This window comes from Vicugna pacos, unplaced genomic scaffold (assembly GCF_048564905.1).
Source record: "Vicugna pacos unplaced genomic scaffold, VicPac4 scaffold_19, whole genome shotgun sequence".
In the NCBI taxonomy this organism is placed as follows: Eukaryota; Metazoa; Chordata; class Mammalia; order Artiodactyla; family Camelidae; genus Vicugna; species Vicugna pacos.
Genome location: NW_027328740.1, coordinates 65,913,234 through 65,925,555, shown reverse-complemented (window position 1 = coordinate 65,925,555; position 12,322 = coordinate 65,913,234). Strand labels below are relative to the sequence as shown.

General features: G+C 46.2%; 1 protein-coding gene across 1 annotated transcript; it reads left to right on the top strand.

The window, feature by feature from the left end:
• The first annotated feature begins 3,482 nt into the window (after positions 1 to 3,482).
• On the top strand, positions 3,483 to 8,842 carry LOC140693136 (trafficking protein particle complex subunit 9-like). The gene is made up of 2 exons (XM_072957214.1): positions 3,483 to 3,548; positions 8,284 to 8,842. The coding sequence occupies exon 2, from the start codon at positions 8,294 to 8,296 to the stop codon at positions 8,567 to 8,569; it is 276 nt and encodes a 91-aa protein (XP_072813315.1). The 5' UTR covers positions 3,483 to 3,548; positions 8,284 to 8,293; the 3' UTR covers positions 8,570 to 8,842.
• The last annotated feature ends 3,480 nt before the right edge of the window (positions 8,843 to 12,322 follow it).

The window sequence follows — 12,322 nt, the reverse complement described above, 5'->3', positions numbered from 1 at the left end:
CAAGCCCATCCCGAGAATCTTGGTTAACTAAAGGGTGAAATTGGAAAAAAAATTTCCTCAAGGCAAGAAAGTAAGGAAAGTCAATTTTGTTGGAAGAGGGGAAAAATAACAAATCCAAAGTAAGGATATATTTTAAAGCTCTTCTGGCATGAGAGTGACCACAAACTCTTGGCAGAAAAGCACAGCTACTCCTTGATTAAGAAGATGTGTTTTGAATGAATCAGTGAAAATCCATTCCGAAAAAGGCCTCCAGATTCTTGTGGATCAAGATACTGGACCACAAACACCTCTCTTCCAAAGTCTCATTCAAATAACCAGAAAGGTTTTAAAGGAAAGTAGCAATAATCATAGTTCTATTTATTGACATTACTATATGCTAGGAATTCAGAGGTGACTATGCAGTTGTCTCCTCTTTTATGGACCTTACTTTCTCTTTGGGGAGACTAAATGTCATAGTTGGGTAGCTTGGTGGAGGGAGGTGTTTGTCTGTTACAATTAGCCAGGAGAGGAGATTAAAAAAGCAGTGAAGGGTGGGTGAACTTTTTAGCTGAGGACGGTCTTGTTCTGCTGGCTTTTAATTGCAGACTCAATGAGCTGTCAATGTAGGGAATATAAATTACGGAGGATGGACTTAGCTCAGGCCTCTTTGGAATGGACAAATGAACCTGGAGAAAGACAGTCAAATCTGTGCAGACATTAAAGTTCACTTGAACGTGCTCCATCCCTGAGCCAAAGATAGGACAAATATGCAGGACTTCTTGAGGAGAGAGGAGTGGTTTTTAAGGTTCTCCAAGAATAAATCCCAGGGAAACGGGAAGGCCAGTTGTCAAACTGTGACTTTCCCTTTTGGACGGTATATCCACCAAGGTTATTGGCCTTTTATAGGTTTTCATTTCTCTTTATTACATGTCAGGTGATGGGGACGTGGGCACAGGTGTTTGACACCTTGTTGAGTCGGCTTTGAGTACCTGCCTAGCACGGGCACAGTTGCGGCTGTGTCATACATCTTGCAGCCCATCCCTTTCCCCGGCTCCGTGATCATGGCAGAGTGGTTCCTTGTTGACATGTCCGTCTCCTCTGTGACATCATAACCCATGAAAAGACCGGAACGTATTAACTTGGATTTGTTAAAGTCACAGGAACAGATCAAATATGGAGTCAGATTTGTTCTTTCCTATTTCAGTAGTGCCATGGAGTAGGCAGTTTGGGCAGCTTTCTGTAGGATCCTGGTGGCTTTCCCTCTCAGCCTCTGGGCGCCTCTATTGAAAACCCTTCATAGCTGTCTGGCCTGCTGGAAACACACTCTGCCTATTATGCCCTGAATATGTTTTCAGTTTATAAATCATATCTACTCCTTGGAAAACAACTCAAAAATACTCAGTTGGTTTTCCACCAGCCATGGGCAGGGGTGAGGGGTACCTTCTTATTATTTAATAAAATAATAATAATAATAAATAGTAATAGTAATAGTAATAGTAGTAGTAGTAGTAGTAGTAATAATAATAATAATAATAATAATAATAATAATAATAATAATAATAATTATAAAAGAAGTCTTAAAACAGCACTTGGCACATTGGAGAGAGTCAATCAATGCTTCGTGGCTTAAATCAAAAGTGATGACTCAGTGATTCCATGGCTGCTGTATTTGCTGAGCTAGTTATTCCTTTGCTCCATTACACATATTTTTTTTAACTGAAAAAGAAATACAAGCAAATGGTTCAAAAAATTCAAACAGAGCACAAATATACACAAGTGAAAGAAGTTTTTCCTCATTCCCTGTTCTGTCTGCCCTCCCTGGTAATGCCACTGTTTACTATCCTTTGGGTGATTTTCCATATATGCTATGCACATTCCCAACTATGTATGTAAATTCCATTAAGATTTTAGTTATTTTTAACTTAAAGGGATTTAAATCCTCAAGTGGCTTCTACCCGGGTAATAGAACAGAACAAGTGTGACTCCATATTAGATCTGATCCTTTGAATTTAAGTTTATGCTCTGTCTACTAGGCTTCATCTTGCTTGTAAAACAATGTTGCTTAGAGCCTGAAATATACAGGAGAGCCTTTTCTGGAGGCTTTGACCTTTAAGGATATTTAACACTTTTCATTCATAAAAAGATACAAATTGTAGAATAGAAAATAACGTTTGCTTTGTTGGTCGTTTACAAAGATTTGACCCAGGCAGATAGCTGCAAGGACAAAGGATTCTAACAAGAAGGAATTCCTACACCAAGAAGATTGCAACAACCAAGCATGTAGGAAAGGAGCCTGAATTGTGATTTGGGGAGATGGTTTTTCAAGACATTATTTTGCCATTTAGGTCTACAGAAACTTGCTATTCCATGACCGAACAGCTGGTCTCCCAACTTATTGGCCTGTCCTGCACTGAGAATGAATTTGGACTCGGTAACACTCCTATCTACCTAGCAAGCTGGGCACTGGAACTGAGAGTTACGGAAATAACAGGCCAGCCAAGAAACAAGCACCAATCGGAGTGTTGGAGTACTCAGATTTATTATGCCGGCGGGCTTAGAGGGGCTTCTGCTCCGAAGTTCTGAGCAGTTCCAAGACGTGCACATGAGGTTTTAAAGGGTTAATTACAAATAAGGGGGTATTAGCCAATAAGGCTCAAACAACAAAAAGCAAGGAATCAGTACACTGGAGCTTATCAACTTGTAATAGATCACGTTACTGACACATGTTGAGCTTGGATTTACGAGTTAGCTTGTTAGCCAGGTAAACTGACACTAAACTTAAGATTTAGCCTGGCAAAACTTAGAGCAGTAAACCGACACTTATCACACTTAGATTTGTGACTTACCTTGTTAGCCTAGCTGGGCTTTTCCTTCACATGAGGACACCTCTCCTACACCCAGGGACCTACTGTTAGCCCTTGTTGGTTCTACAAGTGTGCGGTGTGGTTTACCCAGGAGTGATGGGGACTATGCACCAACACTCAGGCAGTCTGCTCTGTCTGGGGCGCTGATCTTGTACCACCCCGCTCCCCTCCAGCCCGACAGCTGGGACAGTGGGACTAAGGCAGAAATCGTGCCTGCTTGTTTCCCAGCGTGTAAAAGGGGAATATGTACTCTTCCCAAGTTAATTCTGAGCGACAAAACCTGCGGGTGCTTGGTTCCCAGAGCAACAGAAAACCAAGCTCCGCGTGGGGGCATCGGGTGGAGGGCTGGACCAGCGAGGTAAAACTTAAGCTGCGGGTCTTGAAGGGTTACAGAAGGGTACAGAGGAAGTATTGCTGCCTCCTTTGGGGTGCCCCCAGAGGTAAAGCTTTTTCTCTTCGCTAAGACCCTCCCCTATCCAGATCCCTCTCTTCTCTCCGCTCTTTCTGTCCATCTGTCTCCCTCCACTTTTCCCCTCCTCTCCTCCCCCTCCCATCTTCTTCCTCGCTGCCCCACCTTCTCTAGCAGAACACAGAGGATCGCTGGCCTTCCTGCGCATGCGCAGTGGGTGCCAGCTGGACCGCGGTTTGGAAGCTCCAGCTCCGAGCCGGGGATCGGCCCCAAAGTCTCCTCAGCTCTGTAGCCCGGTAAGCCTTTGACTCCTGCCTGGGGCCGGGGCCTCTGGCTGTGGAAGTGCAAGGTGGGGAGCCCCCGGGAAAGTGGTCAGGCGGCTGCTGGAAGGCGGTCCGCGTGTCACAGCCCTCAGGGAGCCAGTCAGCCTGTGTCCAGCTGAATTGCTCGGGACAGACCCCTCTGCCCAGGCCACCTGCCCCGGCGCCCCAGGCACACCTGTCCAGGGCGAGGTGTGCACCTGCCGCCTCTCACCCCGCCGGGTTCCCCTCAGTCCGAGGCTGGTGTGCACTTCCCCTCTCCCGCCCGAGTGTCCTCTCCTCCCCGGCTTCCTCTCCTGGGCCTTCGGCCCGTCCCCGCCCCTGGGCGGGCTGTGTCCCGGGCGGGCAGGGTCTGCGGACATGGACGGGGCAGCTGGGGCTCGGGCTGGCCTCCGAGCGGGGCTGCAGACAGGGTTTCCACCGCCTCTGCTTTCCCTGCCCCGTGACCCCCGGGCTGCCTTCCTCTCCCTTTCCCGCTCCCTGAGGACCAACTCAGTGGCGTGGGGGCTGCTCTCTGGGCTGACAGCCACCGGCTGTGATGCCCAGCTTCTCCTGGTGGAGTCGGGAAAAGGGAGCGTAAGTGCTGAGCGAGCTTCTGTCTCCTCCCTCAGTGTTTCTACCCCAGGTAAGTACCTTGAACACTTTCAGGTGTTATGATGGCGGTGCTTGTTGATGTCACGTGTTTTTATAGTGAGAGGGATTACAGTGGTGAAAGCAGGGCTTGGTTCTGTTAAAAATGAGCTGAAGGCATAAGGCTGTGACATCCTCCATCCTTCCCTCTCCCAGGGTGAAACGTGTGACCATCGATCTTAAAAAGATAATTACAGTCCCTAACTAGCCCAGCCCAGCTAGTGTGTGTTAACAGGAACAGCACCACCAGAGGCCTTGGAGACCCAGGGACATTGCAGTCCTAAAAAGCTCCTGGCACAGTTTGGTTGGTTTTGACTTTTTGTTTTTCTTAAATTGTGTGGCACACTAGTAGTAAAGAGGGAAAAATAATTGTCAAGAAATATTTTTTCATATACCAGCTTTATTGTGATTTTGTTCACACACCATGAAGTCCATTCATTTAAATGGTACAATTCAGCAGCTTTTAGCATATTCACATTTGTGCAACCATTATCATTCCAGAACGTTTTCATCACTTCAGAAAGAATAGTGGAAATTAACGACCCAACCACCCCTCCCCAGTGGTGTTTCTAAAGAAGTTTCTTGGCTATTCCTGACCAAAAATTAACTTGTTACATTCCATGAAAAATCTGGTAGGAATTCTAATCAGAATTGAAATGAATCTGTCTATCAAAACAGGAAGAATTAAGGTCTTTATGGCATAAACTTCTTCTACCTATGAATATATCTGGGAACCTGTATTTTCATCTCTCCAGAGCCTGGCCCATGGGAAGTCCTCATTATTTGTTGGGCTTGTCAATGATGAGATTCTATACATCGTTAGTTGCAACTGTAGCCTTTCACAGAAGAGAAAATTAACCTCAGTGAAGCCAAGTGACTCTCTGATTGTCAGAAAGAGTGACAGACAGTGCTGGAGTGATCCAGTGGACTTGGTGCTTGCAACCAGAATTCTCCACCACCTACAGCTAAGGGGATTAGAGTGTTCTTTTATTTTTTCTTAATGACGTTGCTTTTATTTTTACTTATTTTTTAAAATTATTTTTTATTGAAGTGTAGTCAATTTACAATGTTTCAGATGTACAGCAGAGATTCAGTTATAAACATATGCATATGTATATATATTTGTTTTAGATTGTTTTTAGTAGAACTCATTACAAGAAATTGAATATAGTTCCCTGTGCTATATAGTAGATGCTTGTCATTTATTTTATATTTATTAATGTGTATCTGTTAATCCCCCCTTTCCTGCCTGCTTACCACAGTTTGCTTTCTATGTCCATGAGTCCATTTCTAGGAGCAACATTTTTCCTAGTATTATATGCTCCTTGGCTGCTATCAGTTTCAGTAATTCCATCTTATCTGTGGGCGCTATTCTTCTGGTGGCGTTTATGTGGTTTCACACGTGGTAAAAAAAGATCTGTATTTGGGAGAACTCCAGGCCTCGTGTAGTCCCTGGTACAGAGCGCCCACTGAGCTGATGCTTGAACTGGGGAACAAACATAGTAAACTTTGGAATTTCCACTATGGTTGAGGCTTCCAGGTTTCCATAACCTGTTTAGCCCACCTTAATGTTGGCTGCACCCATACTGGGTAATTTGGTGGAACTTCATGGTATGGTGGTGTAGAGACGGGGCCTTGTATGCTTCTTCCCTTTCCGTTTTCTAACACTCATTCTCCTGGGCCTCCCAGGTACTCCCCCAGAAGGGCCCAGGGCTGGCTTGGTGCTGCTCTGAGGCAATATTTATTAATAAGGCCCTTTCTTCATCTGTTCTGAGCCTCCGTTTCTTCCTCTGCACAATAAGGGCTTGGACTAGATAAGTGCTTTTCAGTTTGTTTTAAAGCCATGTTTCCTTTGAGAAACAGAAAATGCAAATCTCTCCTCCCATCGCAACCCTTTAGATTTTGACACATCCTCCAAAGAGTGACATAGCTCTTTGTGGAAAACTGAAGTGATTGTGATTCTAGGTGGCACAGAAAAGACTCTTCAGAGATTTATTGCAGGGAGAGGGCAGGAAAGGGGCAGTATGTCACACTTTCTAGTGTGAGCACTGGAGCAGGGGCATGGATTTAAGTACAGAGTCTGACGTGGCCTCTCTCTAATCTTGTACAATGTGACAAATTTCTCTACCTCAGTTTCTTGATGTGTCAAGTTGGGGTGATAATATTTTAGGGCTTTCGTGAAACATTATACACAGAATTCATTTCTGTCTCTGTAGAAACAAGACCTGCTAGGGATTCAGGGATTTGTTTAAAAAAGAAAAACCTTGTCCATAGCAGTCTGTCGGTGTGTATTTTGAATTTCCTGGAGGGTGAGGGCTGAGTCTGAATTCCATCGTGGGGCAGGTGTCCCATAGTTCTCTGCGCCCCAGATTGCCCCCTCCTCCCCAGTCCTCTTCCTCAGTCCAGGATGAATTTCCCTAGTAAATTTACACAGAAGTCTTGTGGAAATGGCTTTTCATTTTATTGTTTCACCTAGAAGGGCTGCCTTAATGATCTGTGTTGTCAGGTATTGAAGGACTGCCATCATGATGTCTGGTCAGGTTAAGGCTATGCAATTGGGAGTTTCTATTTAATAAAAAAAATTACAAATAGAAAATTAGAACAAGGGTGGTGACAGGGGCTCTTGGAAGTGGGCACCATTAGCTTTCTTAGCTTCAGGTGCGGTGGCCTCCTGCCACGACAACCCATCTTCTTGCTCTGAAGTTTGAGGGACCAGTGGGTTCAGTGGGAATGTTAACTGAGAGTATCTCATGGGCTGGGCATTGTCCTATTTGTACTGTGTGTTCCTTATTTGAGACAGTGAGCTCACTTAACCTCAATAAGCTCATTAAAAAATTAGACTTTTTTTTGAGATATAATGTAGATTCCCATGTAGTTAGTTGTAAGAGACAGTATGGAGACGGCCTATGGACTCTTTGCCCAGTTTTCCTTAATGGTTCCATCTTGCAATATTGGGGTACAATTCATTACTGACTCACTAACAATTTTAAGTTTGTGTTATTGCCCTCATTTCTATTCACGATTAAACTGGGGCTTAGAGAATCACAGAGGCCTGCCCATGTCACCCACATGGTTAGTGTAGAGACGGGTGGAATGTGGGCTTGGGATTTCCAGGCAGTACCAATATGATGGTCTGTGGCAGGGAGCAGCATTCACTTTGCTTGTTTAGTCATTCATTCAACAGACATTTATTGAGTAACCTCTGTGGGTCAGATGCTTTCATAGGGTTATCTGATTCTTCAACAGTATGGTGAAACAGGTAATGTTTTCTTTTTTTAATCTGAGAAAATTAGCTCTGAGACGTTATAAACCCCCAAAGGAAATATAGCTCATAAAGGAGCAATAGTAAATTTGTACATTCCACCCTTTTTATGCAGGTGTTACCCTAGGCATTTTACATTTGCAAACATCCGTAATCCAGATATATTCTTGTAAGGCAAGGATTTTGTTTTTAATTGAATTATAGTCAAGTGTACAAGGTTGTGTCAATTGCAAGATTTTTTTAAATTTTGAATTAAAAATATTTTTTGAGGAAGGTAATTAAGTTTATTTATTTGTTTCATTATTTAAAATAAGGTACTGGGGTTTGACCCCAGGATCTTGTACATGATAAGCTCGTGCTCTACCACTGAACTGTACAGTCCTCCCCAAGGCAAGTTTCCTCATCCATTATTCTGCAGCTTAGGAGTTCAAATAAATTGGATAGAAATCCAGATCTTTTGATCCTACTGTGGTCCTTTTCCTTATATTCTGCTGAAGGGGGTTGGGGAAAGCAGTTCCTTTGTTCATTTCTTTATTCAGCATTTTTGTGCAGTGACTTCGCTTCAGGACCTTGCTAGGTGCTTGGAAACAGAAATCAAGAAATGACCCTTCTCTGCAGGGGCAGGAAGCCTAGACCAAAAGCTGGGTAATGTGATCCGAGCTACAGTAGCCATGTGCAGACTCTGAGGACAAACTGTACCCCCGGATTTGCTTTGGCTTCCCTTGCCTTCTGGCTGGTACACACCAGATCACTGCATCCCAAATGCGCCCGCAGCCCACAGCACAGTATGTACCTCGATCTCCTCTCCCCTCTCCGCAGGGCCTGCAACATGAGCATCCCTGACTACGTGCAGTGTGCTGAGGACTATGAGACTCTTCCCGTTGTGGTCCAACCCGTGGGGATCATCTCAGAGGAGAATTTCTTTTGCATCTATAAGCGAACCTCCTCGGTGAGCCAGATTAGCCCGTGCGGCTTCCAGTGGGCACTCTGTATCCACTACAGGCACCAATATGCGCCCAAGAGTGGGTGGAGCAGCTTCAAGAGCCACCGCAAGTTCGTGGGCCCTGTCACCATTACCGACTTCCTCTCTGCCAAGGCCTTCTAGAAGCTCCATGTGCAGAGGAGCTGTATGGCACCGCGCTTAATGACTCTCAGCTCTTTGTCTTTGTGCTGCATGGGGTGGTAGCCGAGCCGCCGGGCAGCGACGTGTCCTTTAATCTACGAGGACTGCAGGGTGGTGGAGAAGAGGATTGAGGACTTCACTGAGTCATTCTTCATCTTGCCCATGTCCAAGTGGCTGGATGCAGCCCCCAACAATTCTGGGGACAAGATCGCCCTCCGCTGCATCCCGTTTGAGAAGGAGGACATCATGTGACTGGACACAGACAGCAGGTAAGTTTCCCTGGAGGCCAGTCCACCCTGGCTGTGTTCCGGGTTTCTTCCCTACATCCAGAAAGGGATCAGCAAGGAAGAGGACTGTGTTGTAGCTAAGGTGGAGGGAGGTGAAACCCGCCGGTTTACAGACATTTAAAAGTGAATCTGCCTCTGTTTCAGAGAGATCCTTTTAGGGTTAATGTGGACACTTCCTCCCGCTTTTCAGCCAGAACCATGGTGGGACCCCTTGAGTCACTGTCCAATAGAGTAGCCACAGCCACTGATGCTAGGAGCACTGGGGAGGAGGCTGGTCTGTGTTGAGATGTGCTGTAGGTCAAATACATATTAGACGCTGAGGTTTGTCTAGTAAAAGAATATAAACTATCTTGTTACTTCCTATATTGATTACATGTCAAAATGATAGTATTTTACATGCAGTAGATTAAGTAAGATCTGTTCTTAAAATTAGTTTCTAGTATTTGTTTTTGTTTGTTAGTTTGTTTCTTTGTTTACCGTTTTAAATGTGGCAACTGGGAAACTTTCTTTACATGGCTCTCATTTCATTTCTGTTGGGCAGCCTGTCCTGAGACAGTCTCATCCCTTTGTTTATAGATGAGATGCTGAATCCCGAGAGGCAGAACGAGGCGCTGGTTGAGCTGGGGCTGGAGCCGGTGTCTCCTGCCTTCCAGGCCCAGCACCTATTCGGCTCAGGCCCTCTCTTCCTGCCCGACAGCCAGCATGCCATGTTAGGACATCAGAAACACCGCCAAGGACTTCCGAATGAACTCCTTATGCAGGGAAAAGCGTATCACGGAGTATGGGAAAGAGCAGATAAATGTTCATTCTCACCTTGTCCCTGTGATTAAGTCAAGGGCCCCACTTTGCCTCGAAAGTGCAGACGAGCTCTTCTGAGCTGCCTACCCCCCCAACTTCTTCTCTGTTTCCCCGTGTATCTATCGTGCTGTCCCTCGTGCAGAGGATGGTGAGATGCCTTTGCCGAGAGGTGGTCCCTGTTTGCTGGGGAGAGTGAGGGAATCTGTGTCGTCCTGGCCTGTGGACTTGGGCCATGAGTCTGGAGAGCGCTCATGGTGGTCCCACAGGTGTCGGTCGGAGGACCTGGCACGTGCTGCCGGGCCCGCTGTGGGGAGGTGCTCTGTGATTCTTGAACTTTACTAATCTCAGATTCTACTTTCTGGTTGTTGGTAAGTTGGAGGAGAAGATGCCAGAGAATTGATAAAAAGAATGTCCAGACCAGCCCTGTGAGTTATAGGAACAGGGGACCCAAGTCCCACCTGTGTGAGGTGCCTAGCGGGCTCTGGATGAAATTTGTGTTCCTCCTGAACATACCTCTATGGCTTAAGGAAGGGGCAAGTAATGTCGTGGCCATGAACTGTACTTGTCCCACGGGGCCCTGTGATCTACATGCCCGCACTCCCCTTCTGCTCCTTGGAGATGAAGTGTCAGGTTTAGGAGCCTGGACACTGTTGTGGGCATAGCTGCCAGCACTGTGCTCCACCGAGGCTGGCTCCATTCACCTCACATGTCACCACCTGCTGAGCCCCCAGGCGTCAGTCAAGGTAGGTGCATCGGTGCAACGTAAGCAGGGACCACCTTCTCACCCTGCACAGACTGGTGGGTGAGCAGTGGAAGCCTGGAGCCCTGCCCCACCCCCAGGCCAGTGCCTCTTTTGTCATAGGAGGCACTGGTGACATTTTTCTCACCAATTGCTTGGCTCTGAGTCTGCAGAGCCACCAGAGAATGCCAGCTTGTTTTTGCCTTTTGAAGTTTTCCCTTGGGATTTGACGGAGTAGCTGGATGTGTGCTTAGCCCATAGTGTAAGACACTGTCACCATTGTTTACCCAGAACCTCGTGTACCAGCCATGGCTCTCGGCATGAAAATACAGCAGCGCATTAAACCTCCCTCCTGGTGGGTCTGTCGGTTCTGGTACCATAAGGGCTCAGCCAGCATCTGAACGTCAGTGAGATATCGCGGCCAGTGAGCTAGGGTCAAGCACGTTCTCTTCCAGTCACTTTTACTCCATTGTTGCTTTTACTATTCCACAGTCATTAATGTTTTAAACAATGCTTTGGTGCAGGAGCAGAGCCTAATTCTCTCCTGCTACTCTTGTTGGAAGTGAGTAAAATTGTCCAGCCTGAAATGCGACCACAGTTTATAGCTCAAAAGCTTCCTAGACGCATGTAGGTGGAGTTTTGGTTAGGGGCGCTGACCACATTGGGGTACCCTGGCAGCGTCGCTCCCCTCAGGCCCCTGTGTTCCCTGGATCAGGAGGTGAGGGTGGTTCTCACCGTTCCCACATCCCTGGCCTCACACACTCACGTAAATTCTTGTACGTGCTGTCAAAATCATTTTTGTTCTTGTGTTTTTCTAATTTTCTCTTGTTCCTCTTTTCCTTTTTCTTTATTCCTTTTTCTCTTGTACTGCCACGTTAGCATCTTGTTGCGTCTGAAAATGTGGGCTGTGCACACCCTGAATTTGAAATAGCCAGATCGCCCTCCGTACTGTCTCCATCGCTTTAAAAACCAAAAACTTAACAGCTGCCTTGTTCCCTGTATTATCCTAGTCATCTTTTTTATTTCTAATTTTTTGGAATATTTGCTTTGTTACTACATCACCCACTGGTGTTTGATACCTGTTAAAATCCGTGCTTTGAGGAACCTGTTTGGTCCTCCTTATATTTGGTGACAAATATGCCTTTATTAAATTTGTTTGATTGTTTTGAAGAAGTAAGATGCGAATTGATTTGGGCTGCTGCTGAGGGATTATTTTCATGGAATATTTAACCTTGTAAAGTCAAATTCTGCAGGATCTTTCTCGATTCCTGCTTTTACACAAACGTGCTCGGCACGCCGTTCTTGGCTGTCACTGTGTGACATGCGTGACGGCGCTTCCTGACCGGCAGTCACTGGTGAGAAAGTGGCCTGCTCTGGGGTGAGCTGCTGCAGGGGACGCTGTTGGAGGAAACATTCACCGTTTTGTGTTGTTTTGTTTTGTTTTGTTTTTGCATTCAAATTCCCAGTGCCATTTACTTTGCTTTGCCTTCATAAAGGGGCAGAAGTGGGTCTTAAATCCATGCCACTCTTTTGTTCCCTTTACGAGGCTGGTTTTTCTGAATATCAGGATAACATGGCCTTCTCCTCAGTAACTGGCTCACCTGGATCTCGTGGACACAGGGACCGCTAAAGGGGACCGTAACTTCCTGTCTGCTTCAGCTATAGTGGACATTCAGAACCGGGTCTGTGGTTTGCCTCAGCAGCCGTGCAGGCCTCCCTGCCGCGGCCTTTACTTGTAACCCATGGTGGCAGAAAATAGCTGACTCCGTGTCTGTTGCAGCTGACGTCCACCACTGTCGGCCTTGTCGTAGGTTTGCGGTAGTGAGTCTCCGACACCTCAGTCAGCCGTGAAGGAAGATGCTTTGGCCGACCTAGGACCTTGGATTCTCACACCCACCCTGGTTCATCTCA